The sequence below is a fragment of the Pteronotus mesoamericanus genome, unplaced genomic scaffold, assembly GCF_021234165.1.
Source record: "Pteronotus mesoamericanus isolate MK-2021 breed Mesoamerican mustached bat unplaced genomic scaffold, CSHL_Meso_final contig_166, whole genome shotgun sequence".
Lineage (NCBI taxonomy): Eukaryota > Metazoa > Chordata > Mammalia > Chiroptera > Mormoopidae > Pteronotus > Pteronotus mesoamericanus.
In genome coordinates this window covers 802,941-822,025 of record NW_026555066.1, presented here as the reverse complement: position 1 = coordinate 822,025, position 19,085 = coordinate 802,941, and the positions used below count along the sequence as shown (strand labels likewise).

Sequence of the window (19,085 nt, the reverse complement as noted above, 5' to 3'; positions counted from 1 at the left end):
CACACAATGTGTGGTCTTTTGTGTCTGGCTTCTTTCACTCAGTGTAGTGTTTTTTAGGTTCCATGATGTGTAGTATGTATCATTAATTGCTTCATTTTTATTGCTGAATAGTATTCCATTGTGTGGATATACTACACTTTGTTTATTCACCAGTTGGTGGTCATTTATATTGATTCCACTTTTGGCTACTATGAATAATAGTGCTATGAGCATTTGCATGCAGATTTTTGTGTAGACATGTTTTTGTTTCTCAGGAGTAAAATTTGGGGTCTTATGATAACTGCTTTTAACTTTTTAAGAAACTGACACAATTTATTTCAAAATGTCATTTTCTTAACTTTTTATATTCCCACCAGCAATTACAAGTTTGTCCAACTACTGATTAACACTTGCTATTCTCTGTCTTTTTGAATTATAGCCATTCTGGTGGATGTAAGCTGATATCTCATTGTGGCTTAATTTTCATTTAAGACTAACAATGTTGAGCACCTTTTCATGTGACTGTTGGTCATTTGTATATCGTTTTTAGAGAAATGTCCTTTCAAATCTTTTGCTCACTTTTAAATTGACTTATTTGTCTTATTAGAGAGTCCTAAGAGTTATTTAAAGATTCTGGATACAGATACTTCACTAGATAAATGATTTGCAAATATTTATTTCTAGTCTGTGACTTTTCTTTCCATTTTCTTAATAATGTCTTTTGAAGCACAATTTGAATGTTTTGTAATCCCAGGTCAGAAGGATATTTTCCTATGTCTTCTAGAAGTTTTATAGTTGTAGCATTTTCATTTAGACCTATGATCCATTTTGACTTAATTTTTGTGTATGATGTGAGGTACGAATCCTCATTTTTTTTGCATCTATATTTTCTTTGCATGTGATAGCCAGTTATTTCAGCACCATTTCTTGAAAAGACCATCCTTTTCCAACTGAATTGTCTTGGCACCTTTGTCAGAAATCAGTTGACCATGAATTTAAGGTTTTAGTTTTAGACTTGCAGTACAGTTCTGATATATGTCTATCCTTATGTCAATATCATACTACCTGAATTACTGTAGCTTTATAGTAAATTTTGAAATTGAGTAGTATGAGTCCTCCAACTTTGTTCTTTTTCCAGATTGTTTTGGCCATGTTGAGACCTTTGTATACCCATATACATTTTAGTATTAGCTTTATTAATTTCTACAAAAATGTGAGCTGTATTTTGATAGAAATTGCATTGAATTTGGATCAATTTGGAAAGAGTTGCCACCATAACAATATAGAGTGTGACTGTTTTTATGTTCTTCTCTTTCTCTCTAGTACCAAGAGGGTCAAGAGCTTATCAAAGACTCGGCGAGCCAAGATCGCAAGGAAGGCAGACAAATCTAGGCTAATGGCAGAACAGGTGATGGAGGATGAATTTGACTTGGATTCAGATGATGAACTGCAGATTGATGAGAGATTAGGAAAGGAGAAGACGACCCTGATTATAAGACCAAGTGTGTACCTGTTCTTTCTCTTTCCTATCTTGCCCATTTCACTTTTGTTTTTGCTCCCCTTGATAGACTCCAGACATTAGGCCTGAGCTTGTTGACATTCTGATTTACCAGTTCTGTAGGCCTCCATGTAACCTTTGCTCTAGAGATTTATTTATTTATTTATTTAATGTTTTTTAGAGAGAAGGGAAGGGAGAGAGAAAGAGAGGGAGAGAAACATTGATGTGAGAGAGAAACATTCATCAGTTGCCTCTTATATGCCCTGACCCGGACCAAACCTGCAACCTAGGCATGTGCCCTGACCCGGAATTGAACTGGCAACCTTTCACTTGGTGGAACAATGCCCAATCAAGTGAGCCACACTGGTCAGGGCTAAAGATTTATTTCTAAGCTAATTCCTAACCTTTTTAAATATAGTCATCGGTGGTCATTACTTTCAGGAAAACTATAGTCTTATTTTCTTTCCCATGGGTATTTGGCTCAGATGCTGATCTTAGCTTCATGGTAAGTGCATTCCATTGTTTTCTAGAATTTCCCCGAAAGCTGCCCCGTGCGAAGCCTTGCTCTGACCCGAACCGAGTTCGTGAACCAGGAGAAGTGGAGTTTGACATTGAGGTAGGAGCCTGCCCTGTGTCTAGTCTTCTGCTCATTCAGGTTATAGAGGCAGAAGGCAGATTATCATTCTACTTGGAGGGAAAATGATCCTGTGCATTCAGCGCCAAAGGTATTTATTAAATGAAAGACTGTACTAAGTGTTACTGAACATATAAATGGAAGATTATAATTTAATTGAAATATTTTAAAAATCATTAATACAGAGTAGAATAAAAGGCAGCATGATAAGCAGAAAGAGTATCCAATTTGGAATATCTGATTGTGAGCTTACACAAATTATTAAACTGAGCATTAGTTTCCTTATCTGTAAAATGGGACCTATAATACCCAACTCACAAAGATGCTGTGGGAATTGAAATGAAAGAATGAGTATTCTGTTTTGTACTTAGTCTATACTTGGTGCTCAGAAGATAATAGTTTCAGGAGTGAGACTGTCAACCCTATATTGGGGCTTTACCTGACCAACCCTGGGCAGGTGAGATGATATCCTCTTTCTCCAACAGGAGGACTATACAACAGATGAGGACATGGTAGAAGGGGTCGAAGGCAAACTTGGGAATGGGAGTGGAGCTGGTGGAATTCTTGATCTACTCAAGGCCAGCAGGCAGGTGGGGGGACCTGACTATGCTGCACTCACGTGAGTAACTGGCTTTGATATCCCCTTTCCAAGGCAATCAAACAGCATACCCCCACCCCCCACCCAAAGGGCTGAGTCAGCGAGTTGGCAGATACTTATCAAGCTGCTGTTTATTTACCTGTCTATCTATCTATCCGTGCCCAAGGACATTTTTTTTCATTGCTTTGAGAGAGAGAGAGAGAAACATTGATGTGACAGAGAAACATTGATTGGTTCCCTCTCTTAGGGTCCCCAACCGGGGATCACACCCACAGCCTAGGCATGTGCCCTGGCCTGGAATCAGACCTGAAGCCTTTTGGTGAATGGGATGATGCTCCAACCAACTGAGCCACACCGGCCAGGACTCAAGCTATTATTTAAAGGGACAAAGAATTAGCCTGGGCATTTGGACTGAAAAAATAAAGTAGACTTGAAATCCATCCTAAGAAACTTAAGATCTGAGAGAGAGACTGTATAGATATCAAGGGGAATCAGTTTTGTGTTCTCTGGAAGTTGTAAGAGGGGCTGGGAGAGACGAAGGAGAACTGGGCCCTTTTTTTTTTAAAGGAAAGAATGCAGCATGGATGAATAGGGAGGGAAAAGCGCCCTTCTATTTGCCATCTTGCCTGCTTGACTTGAAGCAAGAAGGATTGGTCTTTTCATGAAAACAGTCTTTGATACTGTATGGATCCTTTAGTTTGATTTCTGTTTTTGTTTTTTTTTTTTTTTTTTTACCTGGGATAATTCTCTTCTTCCTCTCACCCTGACCCCTCAGCTGTTGTTCCTCCTCCCCAACTATTCTGATGACTGTTTTCCACTGACACCTAGAGAAACTACCTCAGCATTTCTCCTTTGTCCCTTGCAGCGAGGCTCCTGCCTCTCCCAGCACTCAGGAGGCCATCCAGGGCATGTTATGCATGGCCAACCTGCAGGCCTCATCATCCTCCCCAGCTACCTCCAGTCTGCAGGCCTGGTGGACCAGGGGGCAGGACCAAAGCAGTACAAGCTCCAGCAGTGGGCTGGGCACAGTGTCTAGCAGTCCTGCTTCCCAGCGCACCCCGGGAAAGCGGCCCATCAAGCGTCCAGCATACTGGAGAGCCGAGAGCGAGGAGGAGGAGGAGAACGCCAGTCTGGATGAACAAGACAGCTTGGGAGCATGCTTCAAGGATGCAGAGTATAGTAAGGGCAGCTGACCACTTGGGTCCAGGCCAGAAGGGCTCCCCCAGCCCCAGTCTCAATCCCAATCCCAATCCCGGACAGCTGAGCCATATTTTCTTAATTTATAAAATGGGAATATCTCACAGGTTGATGTAAGAATTAGAGATGTTGCTTGTACAGAGCACCTGACATGTTGTCTTGCTCATGGGTGGTGCTCAAAAATTGGTAGCTGTTATAATTAACTATCATTCACTTTTAGTCCAACTTTCAGTGTTGGTGACTTTTTTCCCTTGACTATTTTACTTCCATTACCGGTATTGTTTGTGTTCTATGTCATTCAGTTCATCCCTGGCAAAAGTATATAATAACCTTTCAGTCAACTTTTTACATTTAAGAGACGACTTCTTTTTTTAAGCTAAGATTTATCGAGTACTTCAGTGTATAAAGCACTTTTTTGTATAGTATAGCTGACTTAATGTAAGTTTTAATTGTTTTAATATTTAAAAAAGTTAATGCTATTGACCAAAATTAGAACAAGACAGAGAAAGTAAAAATTACCTTTTACTAGCATTCATCTGCCTCTGAGGAAGATAACCTTTGCTATCAGTTTGATGTACACCTTTCATTTTCTTGTGTTTATACCCACATGTAGACATAGATACAAGGGCAGTGTTAGTGTTTGTGGTTCTATGTCTTGCTTGGATATCTTTCAACATCAGTTCCTAGAGATTTACTTAGTCAATACATACTGAGATATACCTGCTGCATAATAGTCTTGTAACATAGCTGTACCATGATTAGTTTGGCCATTCTCTACTGATTAACATTTAGGTTTTTTTCTAATTTTTTACTGTTACTAACAATGCTGCAATGAAAGTTCTTGTAAATAACCCTAGTGCCCGTGTTCCAGCTAACATTTCTCTGCTGGGTTGAACTGTATGTACGAAATACATGTTAATAGTGCCAAATTCCCCTCTGAAACAGCCAGAATATGAGCAATGTTATGAGAAATACCTGTTTCTCCACAGCCTTACCAGCAGTGGCTGTTACCAGCCTTTTAAATTTTTGCCAAGCAGATGGCACAAAATGGTGCCTCAGTTTGTTTTATGTTTATCGGTTATTCTTTATTTCTTTTCTGTGAATTATCTATTCAGTCTTTCACCCATTTTCCTATTAAGATGTTTATCTCTCTTACTGATTTGTAGGAGTTCTTTATTCTACATTTGTTGGAGTATTTTAATGTATTCTGGAAATGTTGAAAATGTTTTCTTTTTGTCTGTTGCTTGTATTTCATTTATGATATCTTTTAGCATGCAGAGGATTTCAGCTTTTACATAGTCATCTTTATCAGTTTTTTGTGTATTTTATATCATATGTAAGGAGACTTTCTTATATTTTTACCTAAAGCTTGTATAGAAGTTAAAATTTTAGCTCCTTTTCCGGAATCAAGTTTTGTGAATTGTGGGAGGTAAGAATCTAACTTTATTTTTTTCTATATGGGTAATCATTTGCTCCAACACCATTTATTGGCCAGTTCATCATTTATCCCCCTGATATGGAGTTCCACTTTTGTCATAAACTGAATTCCTATATATATCTAGATTTATTTTTCTGCTCTGCATTCCCAATTCTGTCCCTTAATAGCTATCTGACCTTGGGCAAGCTAGTTAATTTCTACCCATAGGTTGTCATGGGGTTAAAATTAATTAATATATATAAAGCACTTACAACATTGCACAGCACATGGTAAATGTGTAAGTGTTAGATATTATTATTCTGTTCCATAAAATAATTCTATCCATTTCTGTGGCCATGTCACATAGGTTAGTTACTATAGGTCTTGTGTCTGGTAAGGCAAACCCCTTCTGCAGAACTCGCTTTGGACCTGAGGAGAACATAGATGCTCATCAAGCCCGTCATCTCTGTGCTGAGCTATGATTGGTCTTAGGGTTGTGCCAAGTTTCTCAGCCACCCATTTTTCCTTCAGCAGATAGTCACATTGACCTACAGCCAAGACATCCAGATATGGTCTAACTAGTCCCCTCAGAACAAACAACTCACTCAGCCTTTGCTTCCCCGTCACCCTCCCTGTTCCTGCTTCACCCAGCAACACTAGAAAGGCAGTTTAACAAGGAGATATCAACTTACTTGTTCTTATTTTTCCAGAATTTCTAGGCCATTATTGAGCTTTTTCTAATCCAGATGGATTTTAGAGTCAGCTTGTCAAGTTTATGAAAAATTCTAATAGGATTTTTATTAGGATAGCTTGGTATTTGTAAACTAATTTATGGAGACTGACATCTTTGATCAGAGGCCTTTTCTGCTATAATGAGATGTATGCATTCCTGAAAAACATCGTGTCCTGAAAATTTGTACACTAAAAATAGTAGACCTTACAGTAAAAATAGGGTTAGGGGCATACTCCTCAAAATCTCTTTGGCTTTGAACCAAAACACCAACCCAGATGACAGCCCACCTTGCTCAGTTAAAGCCCATTGGAACTTGCACTCAGCATCAGAGTCAGTGGATCTTTTGTAGCCTTAAACCCTGGGTTCAAACTTTTTTCTTCTAGATGTAGGTTCTTGAGGGCATTTGCTTAAGGTAGATACCAGCTTCATCACATTAAAGTATGATCCAGGGCCTGGTCTTCAGCAATCTTTTTTTTTTTTTTAAACACAGGGGAATTGTCTTCACAACTTCTTCATCTGCCCTCTCAGCCATCCTCCTCTCCTACGAGAGCTTGATTTTGTAGAAAACAGAGCCGCCATTTGCTATTCTCTGATGGGAGGCACTATTGCAAGATTTTTATCACTTGTCTGTAGTTCTTCATACAGGGTCTGGCAGAAGTAACGCCTGCTTCAGTGTGGTAGTAGGGTAATAATATGGGTGTAATGATTTATAGTTTTAATTTGAACATTTCACCTAAAATGTCATCTGGTGAGCTTGAATGTGATATTGTTATGTTACAGAATTGCATGCTTATGATTTTGTAATAAATGATTTTGTAATAAAGGGGCGTTATTTGTGGCAGATGTTGTATATTGCTAAGGCTTTCTCTGTAATTGTGAGAAAGCCCACCGGTGATTGACTATTTTAAAGTGAACAGTTCAGCAGCATTTAGTGCATTCACAGTGTGGTGCAACTACTGCCTCTTTCTATTTCCAAGACATTTTCATCATCCCAAAAAAACACCTTGTATTCATTAAGTGATTGTTCCCCATGTTCCCTTCCCCTTATCCCCTGGTAACTACCAATCTGCTTTCTGTCTGTATGTATTTACCTATTATGGGTATATCATATAAAAGTAATCATATAATATGTGACCTTTCGTGTCTGGCTTCTTTCACTTAACATAACATTTTCAAGGTTCATCCAAGTTGTAGCATGAATCAGTATTTTGCTCCTTTTTATGGCTGAATAGTATTCTATTCTATGGATATGCCACAATTTGATTATCCATTCATCTGCTGGTGTGCATTTGGGTTATTTTTACCTTTTGACTGTTGTGAATAATGCTGCTAAACACATTTGTGTGCATGTTTCTGTGTGGACATATGTTTTCATTTCTTTTGGGATTATGCCTAGGATAGAATGGCTGGGTCATATGGTAATTCTGTTTTACTCTTTGAGAAACTACCAAACTGTTTTTCACAGTCACTGCAAAAGAATTGTCATCTTAGGTATATTGAGTCTTCTAATATATGTACATGTATATCCTTCCATATACCTTTTAAAAATTTCTTTAAAAAATTTTTAGTCTTTTAAAAACTTCTTTCATCAGTGTTTTATATAGATCCTGCACATGTTTTATTCTTTTAAAGTATTAAATTTTTTTTTAATTTTTATTTATTTTATTTTTTTAATTTATTTATTTTTTCAAATACATTTGTCTCTGCCTACCCTCCACCACTTTCCCTTGCCCCCTCCCTCCTTCCCTCCCTCCCTCAGCTCTTCCCCTTTGGTTTTGTCCATGAGTCCTTGCTATATGGTCCTTGACTTTCCCCTTCCATTCCTTTTCCCCCGCCCCCCCTCCCTTCTTCCCTCTTGTCTCTGTTGGTTTCTTTTCCTTTCAGTGTTGCTGGTCTTATGTCCTTGCATCTTTGTATTGTTGGTTAGGTTCCACTTATAGATGAGATCATATGGTATTTGTCTTTCGCCCCCTGGCTTATTTCACTTAGCATAATGCTCTCCAGTTCCATCCATGCTGTCGCGAAGTTTAGTAGTTCTTTTTTTCTTTCTGCTGCGTAGTATTCCATTGTGTAAATGTACCATAATTTTTTGATCCAATCATCTACTGATGGGCATTTAGGTTGCTTCCAGCACTTGGCTACTGTAAGTTGTGCTGCTATGAACATTGGGGTGCATAGGTTCTTTTGAATTGGCGTTTTGGTATTCTTAGGGTATAGTCCCAGCAGGGGAATCCCTGGATCAAAAGGCACTTCCATTTTCAGCTTTTTGAGGAAATTCCACACTGCTTTCCACAATGGCTGCACCAGTCTGCATTCCCACCAACAGTGTACTAGGGTTCCCTTTTCTCCACAGCCTCGCCAGCACCTGTTGTTTGTGGATCTGTTTATGATGGCCATTCTGACCGATGTGAGGTGGTACCTCATGGTGGTTTTGATCTGCATTTCTCTGATGGCTAGAGATGCCGAGCATCCTTTCAAATGTCTCTGGGCCCTCTGTATCTCCTCCTTGGAAAAGCGTCTGCCCAGGTCCTTTGCCCATTTTTTGATTGGATCATTTGTCCTCTTGGAGTGGAGTCGAGTGAGTTCTTCATATATCTTGGAGATCAAACCTCTATCTGATGTATCATTAGTGAATATATTTTCCCATGGGGTTGGCTCCCTTTTCATTTTGCTGATGTTTTCTTTAGCCGTGCAGGAGCTTCTTATTTTGATGAGGTCCCACTTGTTTATTCTTTCCTTTATGTCCCTTGCTTTAGGAGACATATCAGTGAAAAAATTGCTGCGTGGGATATCTGAGAGTTTCCTGCCAATGTTCTCCTCTAGGACTTTTGATGGTGTTGTGACTTATATTTAAGTCTTTTATCCATCTTGAGTTTATTTTTGTGTATGGTGTCAGCTGATGATCCAATTTCAATTTTTGGCATGTAGCTGTCCAGCTCTCCCAGCACCATTTGTTGAAGAGGCTATTATTGCTCCATTTTATGCTTCTGCCCCCTTTGGCAAATATTAGTTGCCAATATAGATCTGGGCTTATTTCTGGGCTTTCTATTCTGTTCCACTGGTCTATAGGTCTGTTCTTGTGCCAGTAGCAGTTTGTTTTGAGTATAGTGTCTTTGTAGTACAGTTCGATGTCCGGTATTGTGATCCCTCCCACTTTGTTTTTCTTTCTAAAATTGCTGTGACTATTCGGTGTCGTTTATGGTCCCACATAAATTTTTGAAATGTCTGTTCTATTTCTGTGAAATACGACATTGGTATCTTAATAGGGATTGCGTTGAATCTATAAATTGCTTTGGGTAGTATGGACATTTTGATGATATAAATTCTTCCAATCCATGAGCATGGTATATGCTTCCATTTATTTGTGTCTTCCTTAATTTCTTTCTTCAATGTTGTATAGTTTTCTGCGTACAGGTCTTTTGCGTCTTTGGTTAAATTTATTCCTAGGTACTTTATTTTTCTTCTTGCTATATCGAATGGTATTTTTTTTTCCTGAAATCTTCTTCTTCTATTTCATTGCTGGTGTACAAAAATGCCTTTTATTTCTGAATATTGACTTTGTATCCTGTTGTTTTGCCAAATTCACTTATTAGGTTGAGTAGTTTTTTGTTAGAGTCTACAGGGTTTTCTATGTACACTATCATGTCACCTGCAAACAATGATAGCTTTACTTCCTCCTTTCCTATTTGGATGCCTTTTATTTCTTTTTCTTGTCTGACCACTGTGGCTAGGACTTCCAATGCAATGTTGAAAAGAAGCGGTGAAAGCAGACATCCTTGTCGTTTTTCCGATCTTAGGGGGAAAGCTTTTAGTTTTTGCCCGTTGAGTATGATGTTGGCTGTAGGTTTTTCATATATGGTCTTTATTATGTTGAGGAATGCCCCATTTATTCCCATTTTGCTGAGTGTTTTGATCATAAATGGGTGCTGTACCTTATCGAATGCTTTTTCTGCGTCTATCGAGATGATCATGTGGTTTTTGTCTTTTATTTATGTGACGTATTACGTTTATTGACTTGCGTATATTGAACCATCCCTGCATGCCTGGGATGAATCCCACTTGATCATGGTGGATAATCTTTTGAATGTATTGCTGGATGCATTTTGCCAATATTTTGTTGTTGGATTTTAGCATCTATGTTCATCAGCGAAATTGGCCTGTAGTTTTCTTTCTTTGTAGGGTCTTTATCAAGTTTTGGGATTAGGGTGATGCTGGCCTCATAAAAAGAGTCTGGGAGTCTTCCCTCCTCTTGGATTTTTTGGAATAGTCTGAGAAGGACAGGGGTTAGCTCTTCCTTAAATGTTTTGTAAAATTCTCCTGGGAAACCGTCCAGCTCTGGGCTTTTGTGTGCCGGGAGTTTCTTGATTACTGCTTCAATTTCCCCAGCTGTTATCGGTCTGTTCAAGCTTTCTGTTTCTTCCTCCTTCAGTGTTGGAAGATTATACTTTTCTAGAAATGTGTCCATTTCATCAAGGTTTTCAGATTTCTTGGCATATAATTGTTCATAATAGTTTCTGACAATCCTTTGTATTTCTGGGGTATCAGTTGTTATCTCTCCTCTTTCCTTTCTGATATTATTAATTTGGGTCCTCTCCCTTTTTTTCATGATGAGTCTGCTTAGAGGCTTGTCAATTTTATTTATCTTTTCAAAGAGCCAGCTTCTGGATTGGTTGATCCTTTGAATTGTTCTTTTTGTCTCTATGTCATTCAGTTTTGCTCTAATCTTGACTGTTTCCTTCCTTCTTCCTGCTCTGGGATTTATTTGTTGTTGTTTCTCCAGTTCCCTGAAGTTGTAGTGTTAGGTCTTTTATTTGAAATGTTTCTGTCTTTTATACGTAAGCCTGTATTGCTATGAACTTCCCTCTCAGGACTGCCTTTGCTGTGTCCCATAGGTTTTGGACTGATGCATGTTGATTTTCATTTGTTTCCAGGAATTTTTTGATATCTTCTCTTATCTCATTATTGACCCATTCATTGTTTAATAGTCTACTGTTCAGTCTCCATGGGTTTGCAAGTTTTTGAAGTTTCTCTTTGAGGGTGATTTCCAGGTTCAAGCCCTTGTGGACCAAACCAAACACAAAAACAAAACCAAATACAAAAAGTTTGGTATTATTTCAATTTTCCTGAATTTGCTGAGGCTTGCTTTGCATCTTATCATGTGGTCTATCTTTGAAAAACTTCCATGAGCATTTGAAAAGAATGTGTATTTTTCTTCTTTGGGATGTAAGGTTCTATCTATGTCAGTTAAGTCTATTTGATTCAGTGCATCATTCAGCTCCACAATATCCTTATTGATGTTTTGTTTGGAAAATCTGTTCATTTTTGACAGTGGTCTGTTGAAGTCCCCTACTATCAGTGTGTTGCTCTCTATATCTTTTTTGAAGTCGTCCAACAATTTCCTTATATACTTTGGGGGCTCCTATATTGGGAGCATATAAGTTTACAATGTTTATGTCTTCTTGATAGATTCTTCCTTTAAGTGTTATAAAGTGCCCCTCCGGGTCTCTTTTTATGGTCTTTGTTTTGAAATCTACTTTGTCTGATACAAGTATGGCAACCCCGGCCTTTTTCTCTTGCCCATTTGCTTGGAATATTGTTTTCCATCCCTTTACTTTCAATCTGTGTAGGTCTCTTGCTCTGAGGTGGGTCTCCTGTAGGCAGCATATGTGTGGGTCCTGTTTTCTTATCCATTCAGCTATCCTATGTCTTTTGATTGGGGCATTTAGTCCATTTACATTAAGAGTTATTACTGATAGAAACTTATTCAGTTTTTCTCTTTGTACCTGTGTTTTTCTCTTTCTCACTCTTCTCCTTCATCTTCTTAAACCAGTCCCTTTAGCATATCTTGGAGTGCTGGTTTGGTGGAGATGTATTCTTTTAGCCTTCTTTTGTCTGGGAAACTCCGTATTTCCCCTTCTATTTTAATTGAGAGCCTTGCTGGGTAGAGCAGCCTTGGTTGTAGGCCCTTGCTTTTCATGACTTGGAATATTTGTTGCCATTCCCTTCTGGCTTGTAGTGTTTCTGTTGAGAAGTCAGCTCCTAGGCGTATCGGGGCCCCCCTTGTATGTTACTTTCTCCTTCTCCCTTGCTGCCTTGAGGATTCTCTCTTTGTCTTTGACATTTGCCATTTTAATGATGATGTGTCTTGGAGTGGACCTCCTTGGGTCCCTCTTGAGTGGGGTCCTCTGTGCCTCCTGGATCCATGAGACCCTTTCTCTCCTCTCATTGGGGAAATTTTCCCTTATTACTTTTTCGACGAGGTTCCCTATCCCTTGCTCCTCTTCTTCTCCTTCTGGTATCCCAATTATGTAGATATTATTGCGTTTCAGGTTGTCCTGCAGTTCCCTACATGCCTCTTCATTCTTTTTTGAGTCTTTTTCCCATTTCTTGTTCTGTGTGGGAGCTTTTTTCTACCTTATCCTCCATCTCACTGATTCGATCCTCGGCTTCATCTAGCCTGCTTTTGATTCCTTCTACTGTGTTCTTCAATTCAGAAATGGTATTCTTCATATCCTCTTGTGTCTTCTTGATGGTTTCTATGTCCTTTTCCAGGTTGATATAGTTTGCTGTAAGATCCGGATAGTTTCTCTGCAGTTTCTCATCATTGTCTTTGAGCTGGCTGATCTCATTGAGCTTCCTTAGAACCATTGTTTTGAATTCAGTATCTGATGGTTCCCTTGTCTCTATTTCATTTAGCTCTCTCTGTGGGGAGTCCCCTTTTCCACTCATTTAGGGGGGACTTCTTTTTCTTCCCATTTTTGTGAGAGTCTGTCAAGTAATTTATTTATTTATTTATTTATTTTAGTTTCTTCTTCAATTGGGCCATCTCGATTTCCTGACTTTGTGGATTAAACTTCTATGGTAGTAGGCAGGTCTTTTTATTTATTTATTTATTTACTTACTTACTTACTTTTCATTCATTCATTCATTCATTCATTCATTCATTCATTCATTTATTTCCTTTCCTTTTCTTTCTGGGCCTGCCTCTGATGATGTCAGTTGTTGATCCGATATGATCTTGGGTCGTTTGTTTGAGCCTTCCAGGAGTCTACTGTCTGTGTCTGACTCCTGCTTTGAGCAGCTCTACGACCCCTTTGGCCAGGGATCCACTATTTCTGTGGATCGCTCTGCACTCTCACGCCGGCTCCTTTAGTGCACTCCCCGGCCCGCAGGATCCCCCGCCTGCCTGGGCTCGTGCGTGCTTGCCCCAGCCCAGGGGGCTTCTTCGTGACCTCGTGTACTCATCTGGTCCCCGAGGCCAGCAAGCACCCTGGCCCTGGTCAGTTTAGGGTCTTCTATTGTGTGCTTTCCCCGCTTTTGGCTCTTTGGGTGTGTTGCCTGCCCTCACCAAATGGGGACTACGGAAATGGGAGGAAGTGAGCTCCAGGACTCTCTGGGTAATCCTGTCTTCAGTCTCTCCTCCAGGGACTCTGGGCAGCTCTGTGACCCCTTCGGCCCGGGATCCACTATTTCTGTGGACTGCTCTGCACTCGCGGGCCCATGCGGGCCAGTTTACACCTGCCCTTGCCGATCTGCTCACTCCCTAGTGGGCCCCATGGGTGCCAACCTGTGGGAGGCCTCGCCAGCCCGCTCGAGCCCTCGCCAGCCCGTGCAGGTCCACACACACGCTCACCAACCCTCGCAGGCCACTTGGTGCGAGTGTGCGTGCCTGCACTGGGTGGTTTTGGGCTCTCTATTGTGTGCTTTTCAGCTTTTGGCTCTTCCGGGGTGTGGCCTGTTCTCACACAATGGAGACTACGGAAAGGAGAAGGAGTCGGGACTCCCCGGGTCCTCCTCCCGTTCTTTCCCCAGCACTTCTGTCTCCAGAGTCTCCTCAGGGGTCTCTGGGCAGTTCTGTGACTCCTTCGGCCAAGGGTCCACTATTTGTGCGGACCGCGTTGCAATTGCGGGCAGTCTGGTTCGTGCGCATCTCGCTTCTCAAATTTTTTAAAATTTTTAATTAAATTTTTTTGTTTTTTAAAGTCTTAACATTTTTAAAGCCTTAAAATTTTTTAAGTCTTAAAAACAATTTCTTTAAAGTCATCAGTGTTTTATGTAGATTCTGCACATATTTTGTTTCTATAAAGTCTTAAAAATTTAAACAGTTTTTAATTTTTAATATGTTAAAAAATGAAAAATATTTTTAAAGTCTTTTAAAAATTTCTTTCATCAGTGTTTTGTATAGATCCTGCACATGTTTTGATAGATTTATCCCTAAGTACTGTATTCTTTGCTGATATTGTAAATGGTACCTTTTTTAAACCTTTGGTTTCCAGTTGTTTATTGCTAGTGTGTGTGTGCACATGTGTGGTTGATTTTGTGTGTTTTCCTTGTATCTTGCAAACTTGGTAAACTCACTTATTCTAGGTTTTTTAGTGTGTGCTTTTTTTGTATAAATGATCATGTCATGTGCAAGTAGGAATAATTTTACTCCTTTCTTTCCAATCTGTCTTTTCCTCTTTTTGCCTTTTTGTTCTAGCTAGCACTTCAAGCACAGTGTGGTGAGAAAGTGAACACCCTTTCCTTGTTCTTAATCTAAAGGAAAGCATTCAATCTTTTCACTATTATGATGTTAGCTATAGGTTATCAGGGTAAGGAAGTTCACTTGTATTCTTATTTTGCTGAGAGTATTTTTTATAAATGGGTGTTGAATTTTGCCCAATGTTTTTGTTTTATCAATGGATATGATCATGTGGTTTTACTTTAGTCTATAGATATGGTGGATTACATGGACTGATTTTCATATTGTATTTCATGTAATGATTTTCATATTGTAATTAATGTAATATTAAGCCAGACTTGCACTCACAGGATATACCTTATTCAATCATGTTGTATTATTCTTTTTATATATTACTGCATTTGCCTTACTAGTTGTACTTCACTAAGGATTTTTGTGTCTATGTTCATGAGCGATATTGGTCTGTAATTTTCTTTTCACGTACTATCTGTCTTTTAATTTTGGTATCAGCAAAATGCTAGCCTCAAAGAATGAGTTGGGAAGTGTTCTCTTCTGTTTTCTGAAAGAGGTTGTGTAGAATTAGTGGTTTTTGTTTTTTTTTTAACGTTTAGTAGGATTTGTGAGAGAAACCAGCTGGACTTGGAGATTTCTTTACAATGGCTTTATTTTCTTCAATAGGTATAGGATTATTCAAGTAATCTATTTCATCTTGGATGAATTTTGATAATTTGTGTTTTCAAGGAAATGGTCCATTTCAGCTAAATTGTAGAATTTATGGGCACATAGTTTTTTGTAGTATTACTGTATTATCCTTTTAATGTCTGTGAGTTCTTTTGTGATATCTTCCTTTTCGCTTTTGATAATAGTAATTCGTGACTTTTCTATTTTTCATTGTCATTCTTGGTGGCATTTTATCAAAGGACCAGCTTTTGGTTTCATTTAAAATATGTTAAGATTTGTTTTGTTACTCAGTCAAGGTTTAGTCTGTCTTTATAATTTTGTATTGTGACCTTGAGAAGAACGTGTAATCTGCTATTTCTGGGTTGATCTATAAATTTCACTTAGATCAGGTTAATTGATGTGATTGTTCTATATCCTTGCTGATTTCCTGTCTGTTTTATTGATTATTGAGAGAGATGTCTTTAAGTCTCCAAATATAATTAAGAATGTGTCTATTTCCCCATTTAGTTCCATAAGTTTTGCTTCATATAGATGGATGCTTTGCTGTTAGGTGCATCCACCTTTAAGATTTTTATGTCTTGTTGAGTTCACCCTCTTGTCATTATGTTATATCACTTTCATACCTAGTCATTTTCCTTGGTCTGAAGTTTGTCTGATAATACAGCCAATCCAGCTTTCTTTAATTAGTGTTGGTGTGGTATATCTTTTTTATTCTTTTATTTTTAACATACCTATATGATTACATGTAAAGTGAGATTCTTGTACACAGCTTTTAGTTGAGTCTTTGTGGTTTAAAAAGATCCTTATTGATAATCTTTGTCTTTCAACTGGTGTTTTTAGATGACATATTCTTACTGTAATTAATGATATATTCAGATGAAGGTACCCCTTTTTTTCTATGTTACCTCCACTTTTTGTTCCTCTGTTTCTCATTTTCTGCCTTCATTTGGATTGTTTGAACAATTTTTAGTATTCTATTTTAATTTATCTATTGTGTTTTTTACTCTTTCTCTTTGTAGAAAACCAGTTACTGTGCAATAATATTGTGATAACTATGTATGGTGCCTGTTGGGGTACTGGCAATATCAAGGGAAATGATAGGTAAAATATGTGATTGTCTAACCATTAAGCTGTATACCTGAAGCCAATACAAAATAAAAAGATGAAAAAGTTCTAGAGATCTTAGAGACTGTTCTACAACAATGTACATATAATTATGACTTCTATAATTTACACTTTAAAATTATTAAGAAGATAAAATTATGCTTTATGTTTTTTACTTCAATTTTTTTTAAAAAAAGAAGGAAATTCTGCCCTGGCTGGCGTGGCTCAGTGGGCTGGACATTGTCCCACAAACCCAAAGGTAGCAGGTTCGATTCTGGTCAGGACACATGCCTAGGTTGCAGGCTAGGTCCCTGGTTGGGGGCATGTGAAAGGCAACTGATCAGTGTTTATCTTGCGCATCGACATTTCTCTTCCTCTCTTTTCTTCCTTCCCCTCTCTCTAAAAATAAATAAATACAATTTTTACAAAATAAAAAGAAAAATAAAAGAAAGAGGGAAATTCTGACACATGCTACTACATGGATGAACCTTCAGGATATTATGCTAAGTCAAAGGAGTGTTACAAAGGGGTGCCATATTGTATGATTCCACTTAGATGAGCTACTAGAGTAGTTAAATTCATAAAGACAGAGACAATGGTAATTGCCAGAAGATGGAGGAAGGAAGAAACGTAGGGTTATTGTTTAGTGAGTGTGGAGTTTTAGTTTGGAAAGATGAAAAGGTTCTGGAGATAATGGTGGTGATGGTTGCACAATGTGAATATACTTACCAGTAATGTCATTGAACTGTACACTTTAAAAACACTTAAAACAGTCAGTTTCATGTTAGATATTCTTTACTACAATAAAAACGCACACATGCGCCCCCAAAATCAATTGACTATAGGTATACAGGTTTCTTTTTCAACACTCAGTTCTATGCCATTGATCACTATGTCTGTCCTCATGTTGGTACTACAGTGTGTGAATACTGTAGCTTTGTAGTAAGTTTTTAAATTGGGAAATGTGAATCCTCCAACCTCATTTTTTTTTCAAGGTTGTTTTGGCTATTTTTTATCCCTTGCAATTATGTTTGATTTTAGGATCAACTTCTATTTCTTCAAAAATATTGATAGGAACTGCATTGAATCTGTAGAATGCTTTGGGTAGTATTGCCATCTTAACAGTATTGAGACATCCACTCTATGAACATGGCATGTCTTTACATTCATTTAGATCTTTAATTTCTTTCAGCAATGTTTTGTAATTTTCAATATACAAGTCTTACACCTCCTTGGTTAAATTTATTCCTACCCACTTTATTCTTTTTGATGCTTTTAAAAGTTGAATTGTTTTATTAATTTCCTCTAGAGATTGTTCATTACTAACATTTAGAAACACAACTGATTTTTATATGTTGATCTCTGAAAGTTCTTATGACAAAGTTATAGTTATTTTGTACATTGGAATTTTAAATCATATAGGAAACAAAAATACAACAACACTGGCTTTTATAATTACCTCTATTGTTACTTTTAGTGTTGTTTTAAAATTTCTTCATATATGTTTGTTATTCTCTAATGTCCTTTCATTTCAGCCCAGACTCTCTTTAGCATTTCTTTTTTTAAAAAAGTTTGCTGTCTTTTTAAAAAATATATATATTTTTAGACAGAGAGGAAGGGAGGAGAAGGAGAGAGAAACATCAATGTGTGGTTGCCTTTTGTGCAACCCCTACTGGGGGCTTGGACAGCAACCCAGGCATGTGCCCTGGCTGGGAATCGAACCGGCAACCCTTTCATTCGCAGACCAGCACTCAGTCCACTGAACCACACCAGCCAGAGCTCTTCAGCGTTTCTTAAAGCGCATGTTTACTAATGATGAACCTTTATTTGAGACTGTCCTAATTTGCCTTCATTTTTGTAGGATAGTTTTACCAGATATATTATTCTTTGTTTACAATTTTTAAAAAGTTAATACTAATCTTTTTTAAAAAGATTTTTTTAAAAGATTTTTTTATTTCTTTTTTTAAAACTTTTTATTTATTTATTTTTAGAGAGAGGGGAAGGGAAGGAGAAAGACAGGGAGAGAAACATCAATGTGTAGTTGTCTCTTGAGTGCCCCCCACTGGAGACCTGGCCCACAACCCAGGCATGTGGCCTGACTGGGAACCAAGCCAGTGACCCTTTGGTTTGCAGGCCAGCAATCCACTGAGCCACACCAGCCAGGGCAACAATTTTTTTTTCCTTTTTCTGCACTTTAACCATATCATCCTACTGCCTTCTGGCTTCCTTTGTAGATGACAAGTTGCTTCTGTCTTGCTACTTTCAAGATTGTCTTCTAGTCTTTGTCTGTTGACAGTTTGACTATGATGTATCTCAGTGTGGATCTCTGAGTTTATACTACTGGGAATTTTTTGATATTCTTAGATGTATATTTTTATGTACTTCATAGAATTTGGAAAGTTTTTCATCATTATATTTTCCTATAGTTTTTCTGCTGCTTTCTCTCTGCCCTCCCCTTCTGGGTCTCCCATATGAATATGTTGATAAGCTTGATAGTGTCCCACAGGTCCCTTTGCCTCTGTTCATTTTTCTTCATTCTTTTTTTTGTTCTTTCTGCTCATCAGACTGATTAATATCAATGGAGCTTTCTTTACGTTCATTGATTCTTCTGCCTGCACACAGTCTGAATTGAACCCTTCTAGTGAACTATTTATTCAAGCCATTGTACTTTTCAGCTCCAAAATTTCTATTTAATTCCTTTTTATATCTTCTATCTTTTGATAAAAAAAATATTCTCTTTTTTTGAGACATGGTTCTCTTTGATCATATTTAAGACAGTTGGT

The 19,085-nt window shown here is 38.1% G+C and overlaps 1 protein-coding gene across 2 annotated transcripts in view; it reads left to right on the top strand.

The window, feature by feature from the left end:
• Window positions 1–19,085, top strand: part of PHF8 (PHD finger protein 8) — a 92,754-nt gene that overhangs the window by 51,473 nt on the left and 22,196 nt on the right. For both annotated transcript variants that reach the window (XM_054565727.1, XM_054565726.1), the window contains 4 exons: window positions 1,303–1,481; window positions 2,008–2,093; window positions 2,597–2,730; window positions 3,575–3,888. In XM_054565727.1, the coding sequence (XP_054421702.1) occupies window positions 1,303–1,481; window positions 2,008–2,093; window positions 2,597–2,730; window positions 3,575–3,888 (713 nt within the window). The remainder of the gene's footprint in view (window positions 1–1,302; window positions 1,482–2,007; window positions 2,094–2,596; window positions 2,731–3,574; window positions 3,889–19,085) is intronic.